General features: G+C 42.5%; 1 protein-coding gene across 1 annotated transcript; it reads left to right on the top strand.

The window, feature by feature from the left end:
- Positions 1–808: 808 nt before the first annotated feature.
- On the top strand, positions 809–21,745 carry RNASEL (ribonuclease L). The gene is made up of 7 exons (XM_067467625.1): positions 809–913; positions 4,319–5,986; positions 7,629–7,723; positions 10,147–10,349; positions 14,459–14,594; positions 19,323–19,477; positions 20,945–21,745. Exons 2-7 carry the CDS (start codon positions 4,546–4,548, stop codon positions 21,081–21,083), a joined length of 2,169 nt encoding a protein of 722 aa, XP_067323726.1. The 5' UTR covers positions 809–913; positions 4,319–4,545; the 3' UTR covers positions 21,084–21,745.
- Positions 21,746–22,217: the final 472 nt, after the last annotated feature.

Genomic DNA, 22,217 nt, shown 5'->3' on the forward strand with positions numbered 1-22,217 from the left:
GTAGTTTGAAGCCATTGTTCTGCGTCCTAGTCTCCAAGGAAGCAGAAAAGAGAATTGAGATGGAGAGAAAAGGGAGAGGAAAGGAGAAGAGGAAGAGGAAGAAATAAACTTAGACCACAGGAAGTGGTCGGGAAGTCAAAAAGTTCTTTATTTACTTTATATATATATATATATATATATATATATATATATATACACACACACACACACACACACACACACATATACTTTTTTCTTTCTTCTCTCTTCTCTCCTTTCTCTTTCTTTCTTTCTTTCTCTTTTCTTTTTTTGTTCTACTTTCTCTTTCTCTCTCGTTCTTTTTCTTTTCTATTAACATCTATAAATGCTTTAACTGTAATTTTTTAGATACTCAATAAAGATTATTCTTTTTAAAAAAATAGATACCGCTCAGGCGGGAAGGTAACAGCGCTCCAGGTAGTCATGCTGGCCACATGACCTTGGAGGTGTCTACGGACAACGCCGGCTCTTCGGCTTAGAAATGGAGATGAGCACCAACCCCCAGAGTCGGACACGACTGGACTTCATGTCAGGGGAAAACCTTTGCCTTTACTTTAATTGAAAAGCTAGAAATATACACACATTAAAACAGAATTAAATATCATTGGTATTTTTAAAATTTAGTTGAAATCCATAAAAGCATATTCAGAAGTAAAAATCACACAGCAGCCCCTGACATGATTTTAAGAGCTTACTTCCTTGTAAACCCTTCCCTGGAATGAATAGGCGGAAATAAGAAAGCGAAAGCTGAAGCCAAATGCATTTCCTCCTTCCTCCCCTTGAAGCCGGAGCTCCTGATAACAAACACAAGGGGATTGCTTCTGTCCCTTTTTCCTCTCCGGCATCTCAGCTTTTCAAGCCCTTCCTTGGTTCGCAGGCATCTCCTTAATTCGCAGTGAGTTGGAAGAGGGCAGGGAGGGTGAGGTAGTGGCTCCCCTTTAATTCCCACTTATGTAATTGTATCAGTCTGTTATAGGTGGCAAGAGAACAGAGGGAAAGTAGTGCAGATGGACCTTAAGGGGAGACATCCCCCCAAAAGGCAGGCTACTGGTTTATACTGGAATCAGAATGAATGTATGGTGGGCTCCCCCCTCTTTATCACCCTGCATCAACCCTCTTCTACAGGACCATATAATCTATTTCATCAAATCAGATAATCCACATTATCTGTTTTGAACTGGGTTATATGAGTCTAGGTCAGTGGTTCTCAACGTTCCTCATGCTGTGACCCCTTAATACAATTCTGCATGTTGTGGTAACCCCCAACCATAAAATTATTTTCATTGCTACTTCATAACTGTCATTTTGCTACTGTTATGGATAATAATGTAAATATCTGATATGCAGGATGTCTTTTCATTCACTGGATCAAATTTGGCACAAATACCTGATATGCCCAAATACTGGTGGGGTTGGAGGTAGGTTGATTTTGTCATTTGAGAATTGTAGTTGCTAGTTCACCTGCAATCAAAGATCATTCTGAACTCCACCAACAATGGAATTGGGCTAAACTTGGCACACAGAACTCCCATGACTAACAGAAAATACTGGAGGGGTTTGGTGGGCATTGACCTTGAGTTTTGGAGTTGTAGTTCGCCTACATCCAGAGACCATTGTGGACTCAAACAATGATGGATCTGGACTAAACTTGGCACGAATACTCAATATGACCAAATGTGAACACTGGTGGAGTCTGGGGAAAATAGTCCTTGACATTTTGGGAGTTGTAGTTGCTGGAATTTATAGTTCACTTACAATCAAAGAGCATTCTGAACGCCACCAATGATAGAATTGGGCCAAACATCCCACACAGAACCCCCATGACCAACAGAAAATACTGTGTTTTCTGATGGTCCTTTGTGACCCCTCTGACACTCCCTTGTGACCCCTCCAGGGGTCCCGACCCCCAGGTTGAGAACCACTGGTCTAGGTAAAGGTAAAGGTTTCCCCCTGACATTAAGGTCTGCCGTGTCTGACTGGGGGTTGGTACTCATCTTCATTTCTAAGCTGAAGAGCCGGCATTGTCCATAGACACCTCCAAGGTCATGTGGCCGGCATGACTGCATGGATGATGATTAGAATTCACGTAAGTAAAGGTAAAGGTTTTCATAGAATCAAAGAGTTGGAAGAGACCTCATGGGCCATCCAGTCCAACCCCCTGTCAAGAAGCAGAAATATTGCATTCAAATCACCCCTGACAGATGGCCATCCAGCCTCTGTTTAAAAGCTTCCAAAGAAGGAGCCTTCACCACACTCCGGGGCAGAGAGTTCCACTGCTGAATGGCTCTCACAGTCAGGAAGTTCTTCCTCATGTTCAGATGGAATCTCCTTTCTTGTAGTTTGAAGCCATTGTTTCATGTCCTAGTCTCCAACGAAGCAGAAAACAAGCTTGCTCCCTCCTCCCTGTGACTTCCTCTCACATATTTATACATGGCTATCATATCTCCTCTCAGCCTTCTCTTCTTCAGGCTAAAAATGCCCAGCTCCTTAAGCCGCTCCTCATAGGGCTTGTTCTCCAGACCCTTGATCATTTTAGTTGCCCTCCTCTGGACACATTCCAGCTTGTCAATATCTCTCTTGAATTGTGGTGCCCAGAATTGGACACAATATTCCAGATGTGGTCTAACCAAAGCAGAATAGAGGGGTAGCATGACTTCCCTAGATCTAGACACGATGCTCCTATTGATTCAGGTCAAAATCCCATTGGCTTTTTTTGCCACCACATCACATTGTTGGCTCATGTTTAACTTGTTGTCCATGAGGACTTCAAGATCTTTTTCACACGTACTGCTTGTGAGCCAGGCATGGTCCCCCATTCTGTATCTTTACATTTCATGCCCAGCTCCTTAAGCCACTCCTCATAGGGCTTGTTCCCCAGACCCTTGGATCATTTTCGTCTCCCTCCTCTGGACACATTCCAGCTTTTCCCCTGACATTAAGTCCGGTCGTGTCTGACTCTTGGGGTTGGTGCCCATCTCCATTTCTATGCCAAAGAATCAGCGTTGTCCAAGGTCATATGGCCAGCATGACCACATGGATGATGATTAGAATTCATATAAGTAAAATTAAAGGTTTTTCCCCTGACATTAATTCCTGTCATGTCTGGCTCTGGTGGTTGGTGCTCATCTCCATTTCTACGTCAAAGAACCGGCATTGTCCGTAGACACCTCCAAGGTCATGTGGCCCAGAATAAGGAATCCTAACAATATGTCCTCAATGCACTTTATGAGAGATTTAGAATTGTCTGCACGTCCACCTTTCCCAAAACATTCCTCCTATCCCCTTTAAACTTCCCAGCTTTTAACTTTTAAAACTTTCACATTTGGCCCTGCCTTATTTTTAAATTGTGCTGTGTCATTATTGTATTGTTTTGCTTTGTTATTTATTGTTTGCTGTTGTTGTTTTATGACGTTGTTGGGCTCGGCCTCTTGTATTTTATTTATCGTGTCATCAGCAACCATACCATTGTATTACAATTCTAACAGAGCAAAACAAACACACAGATTAAAAAGAAAAGAAAAAAACACAGAGATTTTGCAAATTTGGTAGTTGGTTAAATGTCCTTTGACCAGTATCTGGTGACTTGGAGTGCCTCTGGTGTTGCCGCAAGAAGGTCCTCCATGGTGCATGTGGCAGGGCTCAGGTTGCATTGCAGCAGGTGGTCAGTGGTTTGTTCTTCTCCGCACTCGCATGCCGAGGATTCCACCCTGTAGCCCCATTTCTTAAGATTGGCTCTGCATCTCGTGGTGCCAGAGCGCAGTCTGTTCAGCGCCTTCCAAGTCGCCCAGTCTTCTGTGTGCCCAGGGGGGAGTCTCTTATCTGGTATCACCCATGGATTGAGGTGCTGGGTTTGAGCCTGCCACTTTTGGACTCTCGCTTGCTGGGGTGTTCCAGCGGGTGTCTCTGTAGATCTAAGAAAACTATGTCTTGATTTAAGTCGTTGACATGCTGGCTGATACCCAAACGGGATGAGCTGGAGATGTTTCTGCCTTGGTCCTTTCACTATTGGCTGCTACTTCCCGGCGGATGTCAGGTGGTGCAATACCAGCTAAGCAGTGTAATTTCTCCAGTGGTGTGGGGCGCAGACACCCTGTGATAATGCGGCATGTCTCATTAAGAGCCACATCTACTGTTTTAGTGTGGTGAGATGTGTTCCACACTGGGCACACATCTTGTAAGCCGCACCGAGTCCTGCGGGAGATGGTAGCGGGGTATAAGAACAATAAATAAATAAATAAATTCCACGGCTTCTTGATAAAAAAATAAAAATGATATTTTCTTTTCTTTCTTTAATAAACAGATCAAAGGAAGACTATGAACAATTTAAGAGTTTTAAAGACCTTTCAGTCTCTGTGGTAAAGACATCAGCATATTTTTATTTGCACTCCTAGCATCTAAAACATCTGAATCCAGCAGTAGCATACATATTGCATCCAGCACAATAACTGCCTCTCTGAACTGATTTTCCATTAATCACAATTGTTGTCATTTTAACTATTTAACTTACGTTGCACTAGAAATATATTAATGGAAAACCAATACAATCACCAGAATCGGGAGCCAGTAAGCCCTGAAGTGGAGCTAAACAATGCTGTACGATATGGCTCAATTGAGACTGTCCAGCAGCTTTTGAAAGATGGCAGAGATATAAATTCAAAGGTGAAAGGTGGTTGGACACCCCTTCATAGTGCTGTACAACGGAATAAGGAAGATATTGTCTACCTTCTTCTTAGAGAGGGGGCGGATCCACAGCCTAGGAAGGACAACGGGGCTACTCCTTTTATCCTAGCCGGGATAAATGGCAATGTGAACCTTCTGAAGCTCTTCCTTGAGAAAGGATCCGATATCAATGAGTGTGATATCAATGGCTTCACCGCTTTCATGGAGGCTGCTTGGTATGGGAAGGAGGAAGCCCTGAGATTTTTGTATGAGAATGGAGCCGATGTCAATTTGGGAAGAGTAGTTGATGAGGAGAAAAAGGCCCTAAATAAAGGAGGTGTAACAGCCTTGATGGATGCTGCCAAGCAAGGCCACGTCACTGTGGTAGAAGCCCTAGTCAAAGAGATGAACGCCGACGTGAATATCTGTGACAATCAGGGAAGGAATGCATTAATCCATGCATTCCACCTCGGAGAAGACAAAAATTGGAAGAAAGACAAAGAGGACATTGTCCTTTTTCTTCTCGAACGTGGTGCTGATTTGACCAAGAGAGATGAAAGTGGGAAAACTACTCTTATACTTGCCGTGGAAAGGCAAAGCCAAGTTGTGGTGGAGGCTATATTAGACCGCAATGAGGTTGATGTCGATGATGCAGACAAGAACAGCAGAACGGCACTGATGATAGCGGTGGAAACGAAAAACTATGACATAGCACGGGTGTTGTGTGAAAAGGGAGCAAGAACAGACATTGGGAACCTCCTTGAAATCGCGAGCCAAAGTTATAACAATGAAAAAATCATAGAGCTCCTACAACAGTTTGGTTCATCACACATTCCAAGCCAACCAATGGTAAAGTGGACGTCTTCTAGTATACGCTGGGGACTCCAGCTCCAGGATCTGTATGGGAGGTATCGCCCTATGATTGGAAAACTCAAGATTTTCCAATATCAAGATTTTAGGATTCAGAGAAACTCTCAAGGAGGAGTGTATCTGGGATTATATGATGGAGAAGCGGTGGCTGTGAAGATATTCTGTATTGATGCCGAAAATGCTGAACGAGAGAAAACCTGCCTTGAGAAATGCCGCACTAGCAATCATCTGATGAAGTTTTGTGGTTGGGAAGAGCGGAAAAACTGTCTGTATCTGTGCCTCTCCTTGTGTGAGAGGACCCTTGAAGAATACTTCAAAATGGGTGACAAGGCAGACATGAGAAGCAACGATATTCTCAAAACGGTCTTTCTGTCAGTGAAGGAACTGCATGAATTTGGATTTGGTCATCAGGATTTGCACCCCAGTAACATTTTGATAGGTATGTGCTCTGTTGTATTTGGCCTTCTGTTCAAAGGGGTCCAATTGTTTATTTCATTGCACAGTCAACCCTTCACATTTGCAGGTTTGACTTTTGCAGATTTGATTGAAATGCTCTCTCTAGGGATCTTTTGTGTTCCAGCGTGAGTTGCTGGTTGTCATGTATCATGTCCCATAGTTGATAATGGTTGGTGGTAGCAGGTCTGGCAGTTGGTGATGGAAAGGTTAATGTAAGTCTTGGTTCTAAAGGGCTGAGTAGTTTGTAAGTAACAGTTTCCAGGTAAAAGCAATTAAGGGTAGAGGCATGCAGGGGATAGGTTGCAATATTTATAATGCATAAATATTAAAAATCCTGCCTGATACAAATTGAAATAAGATGGGACCGGCATTTGAGTACAGTACTGTAATAGGTAAACGACAAAAGCGGGAACGTGCTATTTCCAGGGGCCTGTTAGGAGAATGACCAGGATAATATATAGGGGGCTAGGTCATTGAAACCACCAAGTCTTCAAACTCTTACAAAAAGAGGGGAGGGATGGGGCCTGTCTTATTTCCCTTCGAAGGGCGTTCCAGAGGCGAGGGACCACCACCAAGAAGGCCCCCTCTCTCGCCCCACCAACCGTGCTTGTGATGGAGGTGGGAGCAAGAGGATCTACTTACATTTGCATGTTTTTGAACTGCTAGGTTGGCAGAAGCTGGGACTAATAGCGAGAGCTCATGCTGCTCCCCGGATTCGAACCTGCAACCTTTCAGTTAGCAAGTTTAGCAGCTCAGCAGTTTAACTCCTTTTTTTTTTTTTAAAAAAAATTAAGACTGTTGATGGGATTTTATTAAGCAAAGACTTTTTAGGCTAGAAATATTGTCCTTTAAGATTACTCTTATAATCCATTTGTTTTTTTAAAATTTTAGTTTTTGAATTTCAGCTATACATGGATTGTAATTACTATGCAGCCCTCCACATTCTCTATTTCATTGATCACAGACCATGTGCATAATATAATCAGAGGTGCATCTATTGTGCATCTACACAATAGAGTTAATGCAGTTTTACTCCTCTTTCACTGCCATGGCTCACTGCTATGCAATCATGGGAGCTGTAGTTTTACGCCATCTTTAACCTTCTCTGTTGTGCCTCAGCAAAATACATATCCTATGATTCTGTAGTTTGACATCATGGCAGTTAAAGTGTTTTTTGTTTTTTTTTGTCGTGTCAGGAGCGACTTGAGAAACCGCAAGTCGCTTCTGGTGTGAGAGAATTGGCCGTCTGCAAGGATGTTGCCCAGGGGACACCCGGATGATTTGATGTTTTTATCATCCTTGTGGGAGGCTTCTCTCATGTCCCCGTATGAGGAGCTGGAGCTGATAGAGGGACCTCATCCGCCTCTCCCCGGATTCGAACCTGCGACCTGTCGGTCTTCAGTCCTGCCGGCATGGGGGTTTAACCCACTGTGCCACCGGGGGCTCCACCGGGGGTTAAAGTAGTATTAAACTGCATTAATTCTACAGTGTCAATGCAGCCAGAGAGAATGGGCAGTAAAAACGCCTTTCTCAAAAAAAAAAAGTCATTACTTGTCTTTACTTTCCAAACTACTGTTAAAAGTTAAAACTATGTAATGTTATTTGTTAATTTGTGCCTCTCCCAGATGTTACGGGCAAGATTTTCCTAGCAGATTTTGACAAGTGCAGGAAAATAACTGGTGATGACCACAAAGATCATATAATCTCAAAAGACCTACAGGTAAATATAAGTTCTTCATTACTGCCTTCTGGCCTCCTACATTTACAGAATTATCATCTCTACAGTCAATATAGTGAACCAAACTTCTATATGCACAAAGTACTAGGGATGGATTATTCAAAAGAATTAGAAAAGTTATTAGAAAATGTGTTTTTCAAGTGTTGAGGAACCTTGATGTGAAGAATCTATTGTGCAGAAGTGGATTTTAACCAAGTCCCATGCAATAGACCAGGGGTCCTCAAACTACGGCCTGCGGGCCACTTCCAGCCCGCCAAGGGCACTTATCCGGCCCGCGGAGGAGGAGCACCCCCCCCCCCACAGTGCCCTTCCCTTGGCTGGTTCACGCTATTCGTCAGGCCTGATGGGCAACGTGAGCCAGCCAAGGGCAGCTGCTCCGCGTGGCCTACTCATGCATAAAGCACCTTGCGAGGTGCTTTACGCGCAAGTAGTCTGTGCGGTGCTGCTCCTCCTTTGGCTGGCTCACGCTATCCGTCAGGCCCAATGGGTAGCCTGAGCCAGCCAAGAGCAGCTGCTTCGCGTGGCCTACTCGCACGTAAAGCACCTAGCCAGGCGGTGCTGCTCCTCCGCTGCCCATTGGGCCCGATGGGCAGTGGGAGCCAGCCAAGGGAGGCTGCCATGGCACTCCATGCAGTCATGCCGGCCACATGACCTTGGAGGTGTCTATGGACAACGCCAGATCTTCGACTTAGAAATGCAGATGAGCACCACACCCCAGAGTCAGACACGACTGGACTTCATGTCAGAGGAAAACCTTTAACTAGGAAAATTGTGGAAGATGCAGGGTGGGAGAAAGAACTCTTGTCTGTTGGAGGTAGGTATGAATGTTTCAATTGGCTACCTTGATTACCATTTCATAGCCTGACAGTTTTTAGGGAGAATCCTTTGTTGAGAGGTGATTAGCTGGCCCTGATTGTTTCTTGTCTGGAGTTCCCCTGTGTTTGAGTGTTGTTCTTTATTTACAGTTATAATTTTAGAGTTTTTTTAATACTGGTAGCCAGATTTTGTTCAGACTAGAAATAGGAAGATTTCCCATTCTCTGCTCCTGGAATTACTGCCTAAAGAGGGCTAGAAAGAACCCCCTCTAAAGGCCCTTCCACACAGCAAAATAAGATATGTGCAATGTGCATAGGAAATTTTTTATTGATTTTTTAAAAAAAAACTATAGTCCGGCCCTCCAACGGTCTGAGGGACAGTGAACTGGCCCCCAGTTTAAAAAGTTTGAGGACCCCTGCAATAGACACACAGGCAAGAGGAAAAAGGAACATAAAATTTATACTCTTATCAGCAGAGGCATAAACTTGCAGTGTTGCATACAAAATCAAACAGTGCAACAAACTTACATAGCCCTGTAACTCAGAATAAGGCTCCTTCGTCTTCATTCAAATGAGAGAGCAAAACATAAACCTTAAGTAAATAGCTATTCTACCATAGCAAAGAGCATCGCTGTTAAAGCATAGCAGCATTACAGCATAGTGCTTCCCTTCCTCAGAGTCACTTATTTCTTCTCCAAACTGTATTCTAAAATCTATACAGTTATAGCCCTGGAAATGAACAAAATCTGGCTACCAGTATTAAAAAACTCAAAAATTACAACAGCAAAACAACAGAGAGTAAACAATCAGGCACATCAAATCACTCTCAACAAAAGATTCCCCCCAGGCACTTCCAAGCCATTAAATGCTAATCAAGGTGGTCAGTTGAAACATTCACACCGAGCTCCAGCAGACAAGAGTCCTTTGTCCCACCCCGGTCATTCCACAGATATATAAACCCATTTTCCTACTTCCAACAGACCTCACTACCTCTGAGGATGCTTGCCATAGATGCAGGCGAAACGTCAGGAGAAAATGCCTCTAGAACATGGCCATATAGCCTGGAAAAAACTACAACAACCCAATTTATTTTTGATTTTTCTTTTCTTTCTTTTCTTTTTTCTGCTTTTTTGTGTGTGAATATTTCCTAATTTCATATAAAACAATGTTCTCCCACTTTCCGTGTAAAAATTTTTTATGTTTATATAACTCAATAAAATTCATTAAAAAAATGTCCTTGCAGATAGCCAATTCTCTCACACCAGAAGCAACTTGCAGTTTCTCAAGTCGCTCCTGACATGACAAAAAAATTTTTTAAAAAGAAAATCCTATGAAATTCATGGGATTGCCATCCGTCGGCAGCAACTCAAAGGTACACAGAGGGAAAATAAATAGAAACGAATTTGCTGAGAACTGTTCTTCTGCTCTCCCTAGTAAAACCCTAGAGATCTTGATGTTTCTTTTATGTCCTTAGAAAGTGGTAGCAAGTGACCATTCTCAGCTCTGAACAAAAAGTCTGGACCTTCTTTCTTTGTTCATTCTGATGTTGTATTTCTTGAGAAGGCAATAAGCACTTGTTCTATCACCCAGGATCTTGAAAAGCTGGCTGTATATGTTGCAATGAGGGGCAGAGCACAATTTGAAGATTTACCCACAGAGTGTCCTATAGATGTGGACGATCGTATGGAAATAGATGATCTCCGAGAAAGGCTGAACTCTCTTGAAGAATGCATCCCAGTCTGTGATCAATTGGAACATTTACTACAACATCCTTATTTTTGGAGCAAGCAAATGTAAGTAGAAAGCAATACTGGACAGCTTAAGAAATAAATATATCTGCATTTCATACTTAATCTATCCCTAGAATCATAGAATCATAGAATCAAAGAGTTGGAAGAGACCTCATGGGCCATCCAGTCCAACCCCCTGCCAAGAAGCAGGAATGTTGCAATGTTTCACTGCTGAATGACTCTCACAGTCAGAAAGTTTTTCCTCCTGTTCAGATGGAATCTCCTCTCTTGTAGTTTGAAGCCATTGTTCCACGTTCTAGTCTCCAAGGAAGCAGAAAACAAGCTTGCTCCCTCCTCCCTGTGGCTTCCTCTCACATATTTATACATGGCTATCATATCTCCTCTCAGCCTTCTCTTCTTCAGGCTAAACATGCCTAGCTCCTTAAGCCGCTCCTCATAGGGCTTGTTCTCCAGACCCTTGATCATTTTAGTCGCCCTCCTCTGGACACATTCCAGCTTGTCAATATCTCTCTTGAATTGTGGTGCCCAGAATTGGACACAATATTCCAGGTGTGGTCTAAGTATGGGTAGCATTACTTCCCTAGATCTAGACACTATGCTCCTATTGATGCAGGCCAAAATCCCATTGGCTTTTTTTGCTGCCACATCACATTGTTGGCTCATGTTTAACTTGTTGTCCACGAGGACTCCAAGATCTTTTTCACACGTACTGCTCTCGAGCCAGGCATTGTCCCCCATTCTGTATCTTTGCATTTCGTTTTTCCTGCCAAAGTGGAGTATCTTGCATTTGTCACTGTTGAACTTCATTTTGTTAGTTTTGGCCCATCTCTCTAATCTGTCAAGATCGTTTTGAATCCTGCTCCTGTCCTCTGGAGTATTGGCTCTCCCTCCCAATTTGGTGTCGTCTGCAAACTTGGTGATTAATGACTTAGCCCTTCATCTAAGTCATTAATAAAGATGTTGAACAGGACCGGGCCCAGGATGGAACCCTGCGGCACTCCACTTGTCACTTCTTCCCAAGATGAAGAGGAAGCATTGGTGAGAATCACCCTCTGGTTTCGTCCACTTAACCAATTACAGATCCACCTCACCGTAGTTTTGCCTAGCCCACATTGGACTAGTTTCCTTGCCAGAAGGTCATGGGGGACCTTGTCGAAGGCCTTACTGAAATCCAGGTACGCTACAACCACGACATTCCCTGCATCTATCCAGCTTGTAACTCTATCGAAAAAAGAGATCAGATTAGTCTGGCATGACTTGTTTTTGATAAATCCATGTTGACTATTAGCGATGACCGATGACCTAAACCCTCCTTACCCTGATTATTGTGATATGACTCTGTTAATAGTTCAGAAGTGCATATATATTAATTGAACCTTCAACCTTGACGATGTCTAGCATCCGAACTTGTAAATTACCTCCACTAAGAAGGGTTGTCTTAAGCTTTTCTCTTTCTCTGATTATTGTAAGAGATTGATATATAGGATTTTTAAAAAAGAACTTCAATCTTGTCATACAATTCAATTATTAATAATAAATATAATATAATAATAAATATAATAATTAATAACTCCCACAACCACCATGTCAGACTACACAGAGAAGCCATTGAAATACACAAGTATGTGGACAATTTCAACAGAAAGGAAGAAACCATGAAAATGAACAAAATCTGGCTACCAGTATTAAAAAAAGCTCTAAAATTGCAACAGCACAACAACAGAGAGGAAGCAGGCAGGGAATCTAATCACCTCTCAACAAAAGGTTACTCCAAGCACAGTCAGCCCATTGTATGCTAATCAAGGTGGTCAGTTGAAACATTCACACCTAGCTCCAGCAGACAAGAGTCCTTTGTCTCACCCTGGTCATTCCACAGATATATAAACCCTTTTTCCTAGTTCCAACAGACCTCACTACTTCTGAGGATGCTTGCCATAGATGCAGGCGAAACGTCAGGAGAGAATGCCTCTATACCATGGCCATACAGCCCGAAAAATCCTACAACAACCCACTATAATAATAATCATGGAGCCCCCGGTGGCGCAGTGGATTAAAGCGCTGAGCTGCTGAGCTTGTTGACTGAAAAGTCGCAGGTTCGATTCCAGGGAGCAGCGTGAGCTTCCGCTGTCAACCCCAGCTTCTGCCAACCTAGCAGTTTGAAAACATGCAAATGTGAGTAGATCAATAAGGTACCACTCCGGCGGGAAGGAAACGGCATTCCATGCAGTCATGCTGGCCACATGACCTTTGAGATGTCTATGGACAATGCTGGCTCTTCAGCTTAGAAATGGAGTTTTGTAAGTACTTTAGAACCACTTAGAACCATGGATTGCACGAACTGCTAGGTTGGCAGAAGCTAGGGCTGATAGCGGAAGCTCACGCCGCTCCCCGGAATCGAACCTGTGACCTTTAGATCAACAAGCTCAGCAGCTCAGTGCTTTAACCCACTGCGCCACCGGAATACTAAACCTTTATTTGTACCCCGCTACCATCTCCCGAAGGACTCGGTGCGGCTTACAAGAGGCTGAGCTCAAATATAATAGTAAAAACAATAACAACAGCAACAGCAAAATAACTCAAAAAACAAAGCAATAACATTAACAACACACAATGACGCAATTAAAATCAATGGCAGGGCCAAATGTAGTAATTAAAGTTAAAAAGCGCTGGACCAGGTGGAGTGTTTGGAGGGGGATGGGCATGCAGATATCCTAGATATCTGATAAAGTGCGTTGGGACATACTGCTAGGAGTCATTCTGGGAAGGCACACTGGAACAACCACGTTTTCAAGCTCCTCCTAAAGATTGCTAGCGATGGGGCCTGCCTGATGTCCTTAGGGAGAGAGTTCCAGAGTCGAGGGGCCACCACCGAGAAAGCCCTATCTCTCATCCTTACCAGTCGCGCTTGAGATGCAGGTGGGATCGTGAGCAGGGCCTCTCCAGATGAATGAAGAGATCGTGTGGGTTTGTACACAGAGATGCGGTCACGCAGGTAGGTGGGTCCCAAACCGTTTAGGGCTTTGTAGGTGAGCACCTGCACCTTGAATTGGGACCGGAAAAATGAATGGCAACAGTGGAGCTCCTTAAACAGGAGGGTTGACCTTCTCCACTGTAGAAGAAAAGCACCAGCACCCCCCGGTTTTCACAACCAGAAATTTAGTTTTGTAAGTACTTAGAACCATTTATAACCATGGATTGCACATAGAATCATAGAATCATAGAATCAAAGAGTTGGAAGAGACCTCATGGGCCATCCAGTCCAACCCCCTGCGAAGAAGCAGGAATATTGCATTCAAATCACCCCTGACAGATGGCCATCCAGCCTCTGCTTAAAAGCTTCCAAGGAAGGAGCCTCCACCACACTCCGGGGCAGAGAGTTCCACTGCCGAATGGCTCTCACAGTCAGGAAGTTCTTCCTAATGTTCAGATGGAATCTCCTCTCTTGTAGTTTGAAGCCATTGCTCCGCGTCCTAGTCTGCAAGAAAGCAGAAAACAAGCTTGCTCCCTCCTCTCTGTGGCTTCCTGTCACATATTTATACATGGCTATCATAACTCCTCTCAGCCTTCTCTTCTTCAGGCTAAACATGCCCAGTTCCCTAAGCCGCTCCTCGTAGGGCTTGTTCTCCAGACCCTTGATCATTTTAGTCGCTCTCCTCTGGACACATTCCAGCTTGTCAATATCTCTCTTGAATTGTGGCGCCCAGAATTGGACACAATATTCCAGGTGTGGTCTAACCAAAGCGGAATAGAGGGGTAGCATGACTTCCCTAGATCTAGACACTATGCTCCTATTGATGCAGGCCAAAATCCCATTGGCTTTTTTTGCCGCCACATCACATTGTTTGCTCATGTTTAACTTGTTGTCCACGAGGACTTCAAGATCTTTTTCACACGTACTACTCTCGAGCCAGGCATCCCCCATTCTGTATCTTTGCATTTCGTTTTTCCTGCCAAAGTGGAGTATCTTGCATTTGTCACTGTTGAACTTCATTTTGTTAGTTTTGGCCCATGCCTACTCATTAGGGTTCTGAAACATCTGCGGCCACCTGGTGAGAAGGAAAGGACAGCTGACTTGATAAACATTGAAAGCAGATGTCCATAATAATTCGGCAGTACTGCAAACCTTCATCTCTTTGCCTTCCATTTGACAGGAAGTACAGAGTCTTAAGGGATGTTGGGAATGAGAGTGATATTAAGGCAAGAAACACTAAGCAACACAATGAAGACAGTGAACTTCTGAAGGCTTTGAATCGTGAAGAACATCCTTTCATGGACTGGACAAAAAAGGTAAGCTGTTCAAGCCTGCTGTCAACTGACAGTTCTGGGGAAAACATATCAATTACAGGCTGGTTTACATAAAACATTGGTGTGAATCTTCTATATGTAACTGACAGAGGGAGATACATTTTCTTTGCATGTTCTAAAGAACTGGGGACTTCTGCGTAATAGTAGTGATAGCAGAGAGACAGAGGTTCTGCAGTTGTAGGAAGGGCAGTTCAAGAGACTCAATCTGTTTCAATAGTATTATCGTTATTGGAGACAAAGTCATGAGTCGTCAAAAGGTCACAGGTTCGAATCCAGGGAGAGGCGGATGAGCTCCCGCTATCAGCTCCAGCTCCTCATGCGGGGACATGAGAGAAGCATCCCACAAGGATGATAAAACATCATCCAGCGTCCCCTGGGCAACGTCCTTGCAGACGGCAATTCTCTCACAACAGGAAGCTCCTGACACACACAAAAAAAATGAAATGTCACCAAGAAAGATCCCTTTGAAGTGGTCACAGAAGGTGCTTCCCATTTGTTTCTGGGACTCGTTCTACTTCAAATCCTTGCACTCTTCAGGAAAGTCATCCAGGAAAAGCCAAAAGTCTCAAGCCACTAACCATGTGAGACTTACAAACCCTGCTCTAGTCTGATTCCTTGCACAGTTATAACCCACCAATGTTTCTTTCATCTTTCTTGTATCCAATGTATGTATACATACATACATACATATATATGTATGTATGTATGTATGTATGTATGTATGTATACATACATACATATATATATATATATATATATATATATATATATAAGGCTTGGGCGATCAAGAAAAAAATTGGTTCTAAACTCGTTTTGTTTCTAGGGTGCACTAGCGTTTCTAACTTCTGAGGACTTCCGAAATTTAAGATTTCAAAATTTTGAAATTTCCGAAATTTTGTAAATTACGAATTGATTCATTAATGGCGAACGCGATTGCGCAATATGCTAAAAAAACCTCCAAATGGGACAGGGGGAACTTCTGAAGCTTCCCTCTCCCTCTGTTGTTGACTGTTGGTGTGATAAAACAAACAATAACTATATTATATTATATTATTATAATATTATTATATTATACTGTTGTATATTATATTATATTATATTATTATTATATTATATTATTGTATATTATATTATATTATATTATACAATTATAATATAATATAATAATATAGTAATAAAATATATAATATAATAATATAATATATACAATACTATAATATAATAGTATTATAATAATATAATATAATATAATATAATATATTATATTATTGTTATATTATTATATTATATTATACAATTATAATATAATATAATAATATAGTAATAAAATATATAATATAATAATATAATATAATATATACAATACTATAATATAATAGTATTATAATAATATAATTTAATATAATATATATTATTATAATATTATATATTATATTATAGTATTGTATATTAGAGTGAGGCAAGAAGAAGCATGAGGAAAGAGGAGGGAAGCAGCAGAGCAAAGGGACCGGAAGTGGGGTAAATGCGAGATTGTAAAACTTGCACCAGACATACGAAATAATTACGAAATAATTACGAAAATTGGGAAAATTGTTTCGATTCTTAATTACTCCTCACACTATTCCTGCATGGTTTGATATTGGATCGTAAGCTAATTTAAATACGAATTAATAATGAGTTACGAAATTAACGAACTGGATCGCCCAAGCCTAATATATATATATATATATATATATATATATATATGCAGGGCCATAGCAAGAAAAAAATTTCGGGGAGGGTTGACAATTTAGGCGGGGGGGGGGGGGGGGGGTTGAAAATTTCAGGGGGGGGGGTTGAAAATTTCGGGGAGGGTTGAAAATTTCAGGGGGGGGGGTTGAAACCTGCCTCCTAGCTCATGCTGAAGCAAAGAGCACAGCAGGGGGCAGAGCAACCTTCAATAGCCTGCAGCTCCACCCCTGTCAACCACCTCCACCAAGTCTGGCCTCCTTAATGAGAGCATTCAACATACACCCCCCCAACTTGGTTGCTTCACTACATCGGCTATTGCTGCAAGTAGTGACAGTGTGAATAAATTGTCAATATTTGCTTGAGATAGTGCTTGCAGTTCTTAATTTTTTGCATCTCATAGACTTAGCATGGGGGTTTCGTTAACTAGTTAAAATTCATGAATAAACCAGGTTTTTTTAAAAAAAATCTGAAACAGTTCGGGGGGGGGGTTGAACCCCTAAAACCACCCCCTCGCTACAGGCCTGTATATATGGTTAGGTAAAGGTTTCCCCTGACATTAAGTCCAGTCGTGTACCCATCGATCTACTCACATTTGCGTGTTTTTGAACTGCTAAGTTGGCAGAAGCTGGGGCTGACAGCAGAAGCTCACGCCGTTCCCCGGATTTCAACCTGCAACCTTTCAGTCAACAAGCTCAGCAGCTCAGTGGTTCAACCCACTGCGTCACTGGGGACTCTCTCTCTCTCTCTCTCTCTCTATATATATATATATAAATGTAATGTTCGTTTGTGGGATTAACAGAACTCAAAAACCACTGGGGGAATTGACACCAAATTTGGACACAATACACCTAACAACCCAATGTATGTCCTTCACTCATAAAAACACTGAAGAACACAGCAGAAGGGACTTAAAATGCCCCAAAAAGCTAAATGACGATAAGCTGAATGACAATACAGAAAAAAGGGAAGAAAGAGGGAGGGAAGGAGAGAGAAAAAAGAAAGAAAAAAAGAAAGAAAGAAAAGAGAGAGGGAGGGAAAGAAAGAAGGAAAGGGAGAAGGAAGCATGGAAGCGAAGAGAGAAGGGAGGAAGGAAAGAGGTAGAGAAGAAAGGAGAGAAAGAGGGAGGGAAAGAAACAGGACTGATGACCGATAGGTCGCAAGTTCAAATCCTGGGAGTGCGCGGATGAGCTCCCTCTATCAGCTCTAGCGCCTCATGTGGGGACATGAGAGAAACCTCCCACCAGGATGATAAAAGATCAAAAACATCCTAGCGTCCCCTGGCCAATGTTTTTGCAGACGGCCAATTCTCTCACACCATAAGTGACTTGCAGTTTCTCCTGACATGACAAAAGAAAAAAAGAAAACAAATAGGGAGGGATATCCAATATTCCAGAAGACAGGAGCAGAATTCAAAACTATCTGAACGCATTAGAGGGATGGGCCAAAACTAACAAAATGAAGTTCAACAGGGACAAATGCAAGATACTCGACATAGGCAGAAAAAAGGAAATGCAAAGATACAGAATGGGGGACAATGCCTGGCTTGAGAGCAGTACGTGTGAAAAAGATCTTGGAGTCCTCATGGACAACAAGTTAAACATGAGCCAACAAGGTGATGCGGCAGCAAAACAAGCCAATGGGATTTTGGCCTGCATCAATAGGAGCATAGTGTCTAGATCTTGGGAAGTAATGCTACCCCTCTATTCTGACTTGGATAGACCACACCTGGAATATTGTGTCCAATTCTGGGCACCACAATTGAAGAGAGATATTGACAAGCTGGAATGTGTCCAGAGGAAGGCAACTAAAATGATCAAGGGTCTGGAGAACAAGCCCTATGAGGAGCGGCTTAAAGAGCTGCACATGTTTAGCCTGAAGAAGAGAAGGCTGAGAGGAGACATGATAGCCATGTATAAATATGTGAGAGGAAGTCACAGGGAGGAGGGAGCAAGCTTGTTTTCTGCTTCCCTGGAGACTAGGACGCGGAACAATGGCTTCAAACTACAAGAGAGGAGATTCCATCTGAACATGAGGAAGATCTTTCTAACTGTGAGAGCCGTTCAGCAGTGGAACTCTCTGCCCCGGAGTGTGGTGGAGGCTCCTTCTTTGGAAGCTTTTAAAGAGGCTGGATGGCCATCTGTCAGGGGTGCTTTGAATGCAATTTTCCTGCTTCTTGGCAGGGGGTTGGACTGGATGGCCCATGAGGTCTCTTCCAACTCTATGATTCTAAATGTATGGGGGCACAATATGTCTTATGGAAACTTTTCGTTTATATATATATATTTAAAATTATGATTGCATATTTCATATAGAACAGAGGTTTCTTGTTACATCCATGCAGCAAACCTACACATTGTAGCTGACACACTAATGTGTTGGAGCCCCCGATGGCGCAGTGGGTTAAACCCCTGTGCTGGCAGGACTGAAGACCAACAGGTCGCAGGTTCGAATCCGGGGAGAGGCGGATGAGCTCCTTCTATCAGCTCCAGCTCCTCATGCGGGGACATGAGAGAAGCCTCCCACAAGGATGATAAAAACATCAAATCATCCGGGCGTCCACTGGGCAACGTCCTTGCAGACGGCCAATTCTCTCACACCAGAACCGACTTGCAGTTTCTCAAGTCACTCCTGACATGACAAAAAAAACCCCACTAATGTGTTGCAACACACATTTTTAAAGGCTCTGAGGTAGATACAGGTGCTCCTGTTCCCTTATTGAACTATTTGGGGACCAGAGCACTGTATAGTAATATTCATAAATGCTCCACATTTCAGTGATTGACACTTTTGACAGTCGTCTGGTCCCTACCTAACTTTTCAGATGAACAGGAGATGCCTTTAGAGATAACCCTACTCTTCCATCTATATGCAATTTAGTTTTGTGCAATTTGTGTTTTTCACCTATTCCAGAGGGAAAATTCCCATCTGAAGGTCAAACCTTGAAGAATAACATAATTTAAAAGATTTAAACTCTTTCAGATCAATGAAGAATTTTTGAACTGTATGGCTGATCCTTTTAGTGAGAGAGACAAGAAAAAGAAAAACAGACCAAAGAAAAGTTACGAAAACTGTGTCACAGATTTGCTGAAACTAATCAGACATACTGGCGAGCACTTGAAAGAGAAAGACGAACAGTAAGTCACTGCTGCTTTCAATGTATCTGCATTTCAGTGTACCTTCTGTGATAAGACATGTTCTGTCATGTGCTGGGCCTGTAAAGAATTGCCTTTAGAACAGGACGTGCAACCTTTACACAGCGGGAAGCCAGGGACCCCAAAGAGACGTTCTCGGAGGTTTTCCACCACAAATAGTCTTTAGATGGCTTGTGAAGTATAACAAAGTCTTTTATTAATGAACAATCAAACAGAAACTTCTCTTGTCTTCAGAAAGTTAAACAAATGATTCCAGGCTTTTATGCAACTGGTAGCTTCCTAATCTTGCCCACGAAGGACAGGCAACTGTCTTCAATAACTTCTTCTTTACTTTAAAGGAAAGTCCCCTTTTTAACTTCTCCCAGGCTGACTGTAATCTAACCCTTACTGATGTGGACTCCGCTACCGGGTCAAACTGCTTCTCGAACGCTGAGTGGACCTACCAGTAAAGGCTTAGATGTTTCCCAGCTGGCGTTCTTTGGTCTTTAGAGCTGTTTCCCTGGAAATCTTTGGAGACTCTTAAGACTGTTTTCCCCCAGAAGGTCTTGGATGCTCTTAAGACTGTTTCCCCCTGGAAAGTCTTAAGGGTTGAAGCTTTTGTACAGGGGAAGCTTGCACACGTCCTGTACATTAGCTTTCCTTGCTGAGACTAACTAAAAATGGCTCCTTCCCTTCCCAATTCCCTTAGCAAAACTTAACGATGATGGACAGGTGACTTGCCCTATGACTGCAACCAAAGGAAGCCACCTATCTGCAGAGTCCCTGAAACCTAGGACCGCAAGCAAACATTTAATACAAAGCAAATAAAGTTGGAGCTCCTGGTACACAAGACATGCTAATGGAATACATTTCCTTTTTCCATTCACATTGCAGCCTGTTCCACCAAATAATAAACAAGGGCTGAATATTTTGCTTAAAAGTTAGCAACCAAATTTTATAGATTGGGTGACTAAGGCTGGGAAGCGTGGGCCTGTCAAATAGAAGGCAAACCAATAATATTGTGCACGTGTGGCACTGTGACAGGTTGGCATGCAGTCCTTTGGCCAATGCTATGGTCAGGGGAACATGTAGGGCAGCCAGAAAGCAGCCAAGAGGAAAGTAAGTCATTTCTTTCCTCGAGATCTAGTGCGGGGAGAGGGTGTGTGCTGGTACAGCTGTACCAGGAGCTCCAACTTCTTTTCCTTCCTATTGAGTGTTTGCATGTATTCCAACGTTTCATGCATTTTGCAATAAGGTGGCTTCCCTTGGTTTGCAATAATAGGGCCAATGACCCATCAATTATCATTATGTTCTTTAGTTCCGCCCCTTTTTCTGGGTTAAGGAGGAAAAAAGGGGACCTCTAGTTCAGTTCACACAGAGAAGCCTTTCGTACAGGACGTGAATCAGTTCCACCTGTAGAAAGCTTCATCTTTTTGTAAATAAATAAATAAATGTTTTCTTCCATTTCAGGGTGAAGGACATAGTCGGGGAGCCTGCAGACTATTTTCTGAATCTCTTTCCAAATCTAACAATATATGTCTATCGCTGTTTGTATAACACACAATATGCTAAACATTTTCCGAATGCCCAGAACCCTTCTCCGTTGTAATATGGATCAGTAATTAAGAATGTAAGTCTTTGCTTATTCTCTTTCTCTGGTGGTGGTAGGCCTAGCAGTTGGTGATGGAAGGGTTAATGTAAGTCTTAGTTCTAAAGGGTTGAGTAATCTGTAAGTAAGAGTTCATGGTTGAAAGCAATTAAAGGTGGAGGTATGCAAGAGATAGGCTGCAGCTGGGTGTTTCTGGATATAATGAGCTAGCCTTGGGGCTGATCTTCGGGAGAAAAGTATTTGACTTATTTTGGTGGTAGATGCTGCTGATTTCCCCCCAGGTTTGTGGATTTTCGGGATCTTGATCTGTCTCTTGAACCCTTGGAACTCTGGAACCTTCAATCTTTGGACTGGCTTTTGACTACGATATAGACTCTTGATCCCTGGACTTTGCTCATTGAACTCTCAGCGTTTGATCATTGGACTGGATCTTTTGACTACAGTGTTATCTTGAATCTGCAACAGCGTTTGCTGTCAGTTTTGTTTTATATTTTGTGGTTGAGTGCTATCTTTATGTTTTATGTTTCAGACTATTAAAACAGCCAGAAAGTAAGTGTAGTAGTAGTAATTTTATTGATTAGCCCTTAGGCCATATCACAATAAGAAACAGAACAACAAGGCCTGACAAGACCTGATTACACTCCACGTAGTAAGTTAAAATAAGACACTTCTAACAATACAGTAAATAAATATGATAAGACATGATAAAACTGATTAACTGATCAAGCTGAATAAGTGCTACTTTAACTAAATTGTTTAACAAACTTAGACACACCGGGATTGTGGTGCAGCTGGCTGAGTGTCAGCTGCATTGAGATCACTCTGACCAAAAGGTCATGAGTTCGAAGCCAGCCCAGGTTGAAGTGGGTTTCCAACCAATTGTGTGTAGCCTGTTGTCGACCTTTGCAACCCGAAAGACAGTTGCATCTGTCAAGTAGGAAAATTAATACCACCTTAAAGTGTGGGGAGGCTAAATTAACTGATTTATGAGGCCATAAAGAAGACTCCAGCAAAGCATTCCAGCGGGGAAGCATGCGGGGAATGCGGAAGTGCTTCATCAGCGTCGCAGATGGACGATGAAAGCGACAGCTCCCCTGGTGGCCAGAAAAAGTTAAATAGCCTCTGTGTATGTCT

Source organism: Anolis sagrei, chromosome 4 (genome assembly GCF_037176765.1).
Source record: "Anolis sagrei isolate rAnoSag1 chromosome 4, rAnoSag1.mat, whole genome shotgun sequence".
Classification (NCBI taxonomy): domain Eukaryota; kingdom Metazoa; phylum Chordata; class Lepidosauria; order Squamata; family Dactyloidae; genus Anolis; species Anolis sagrei.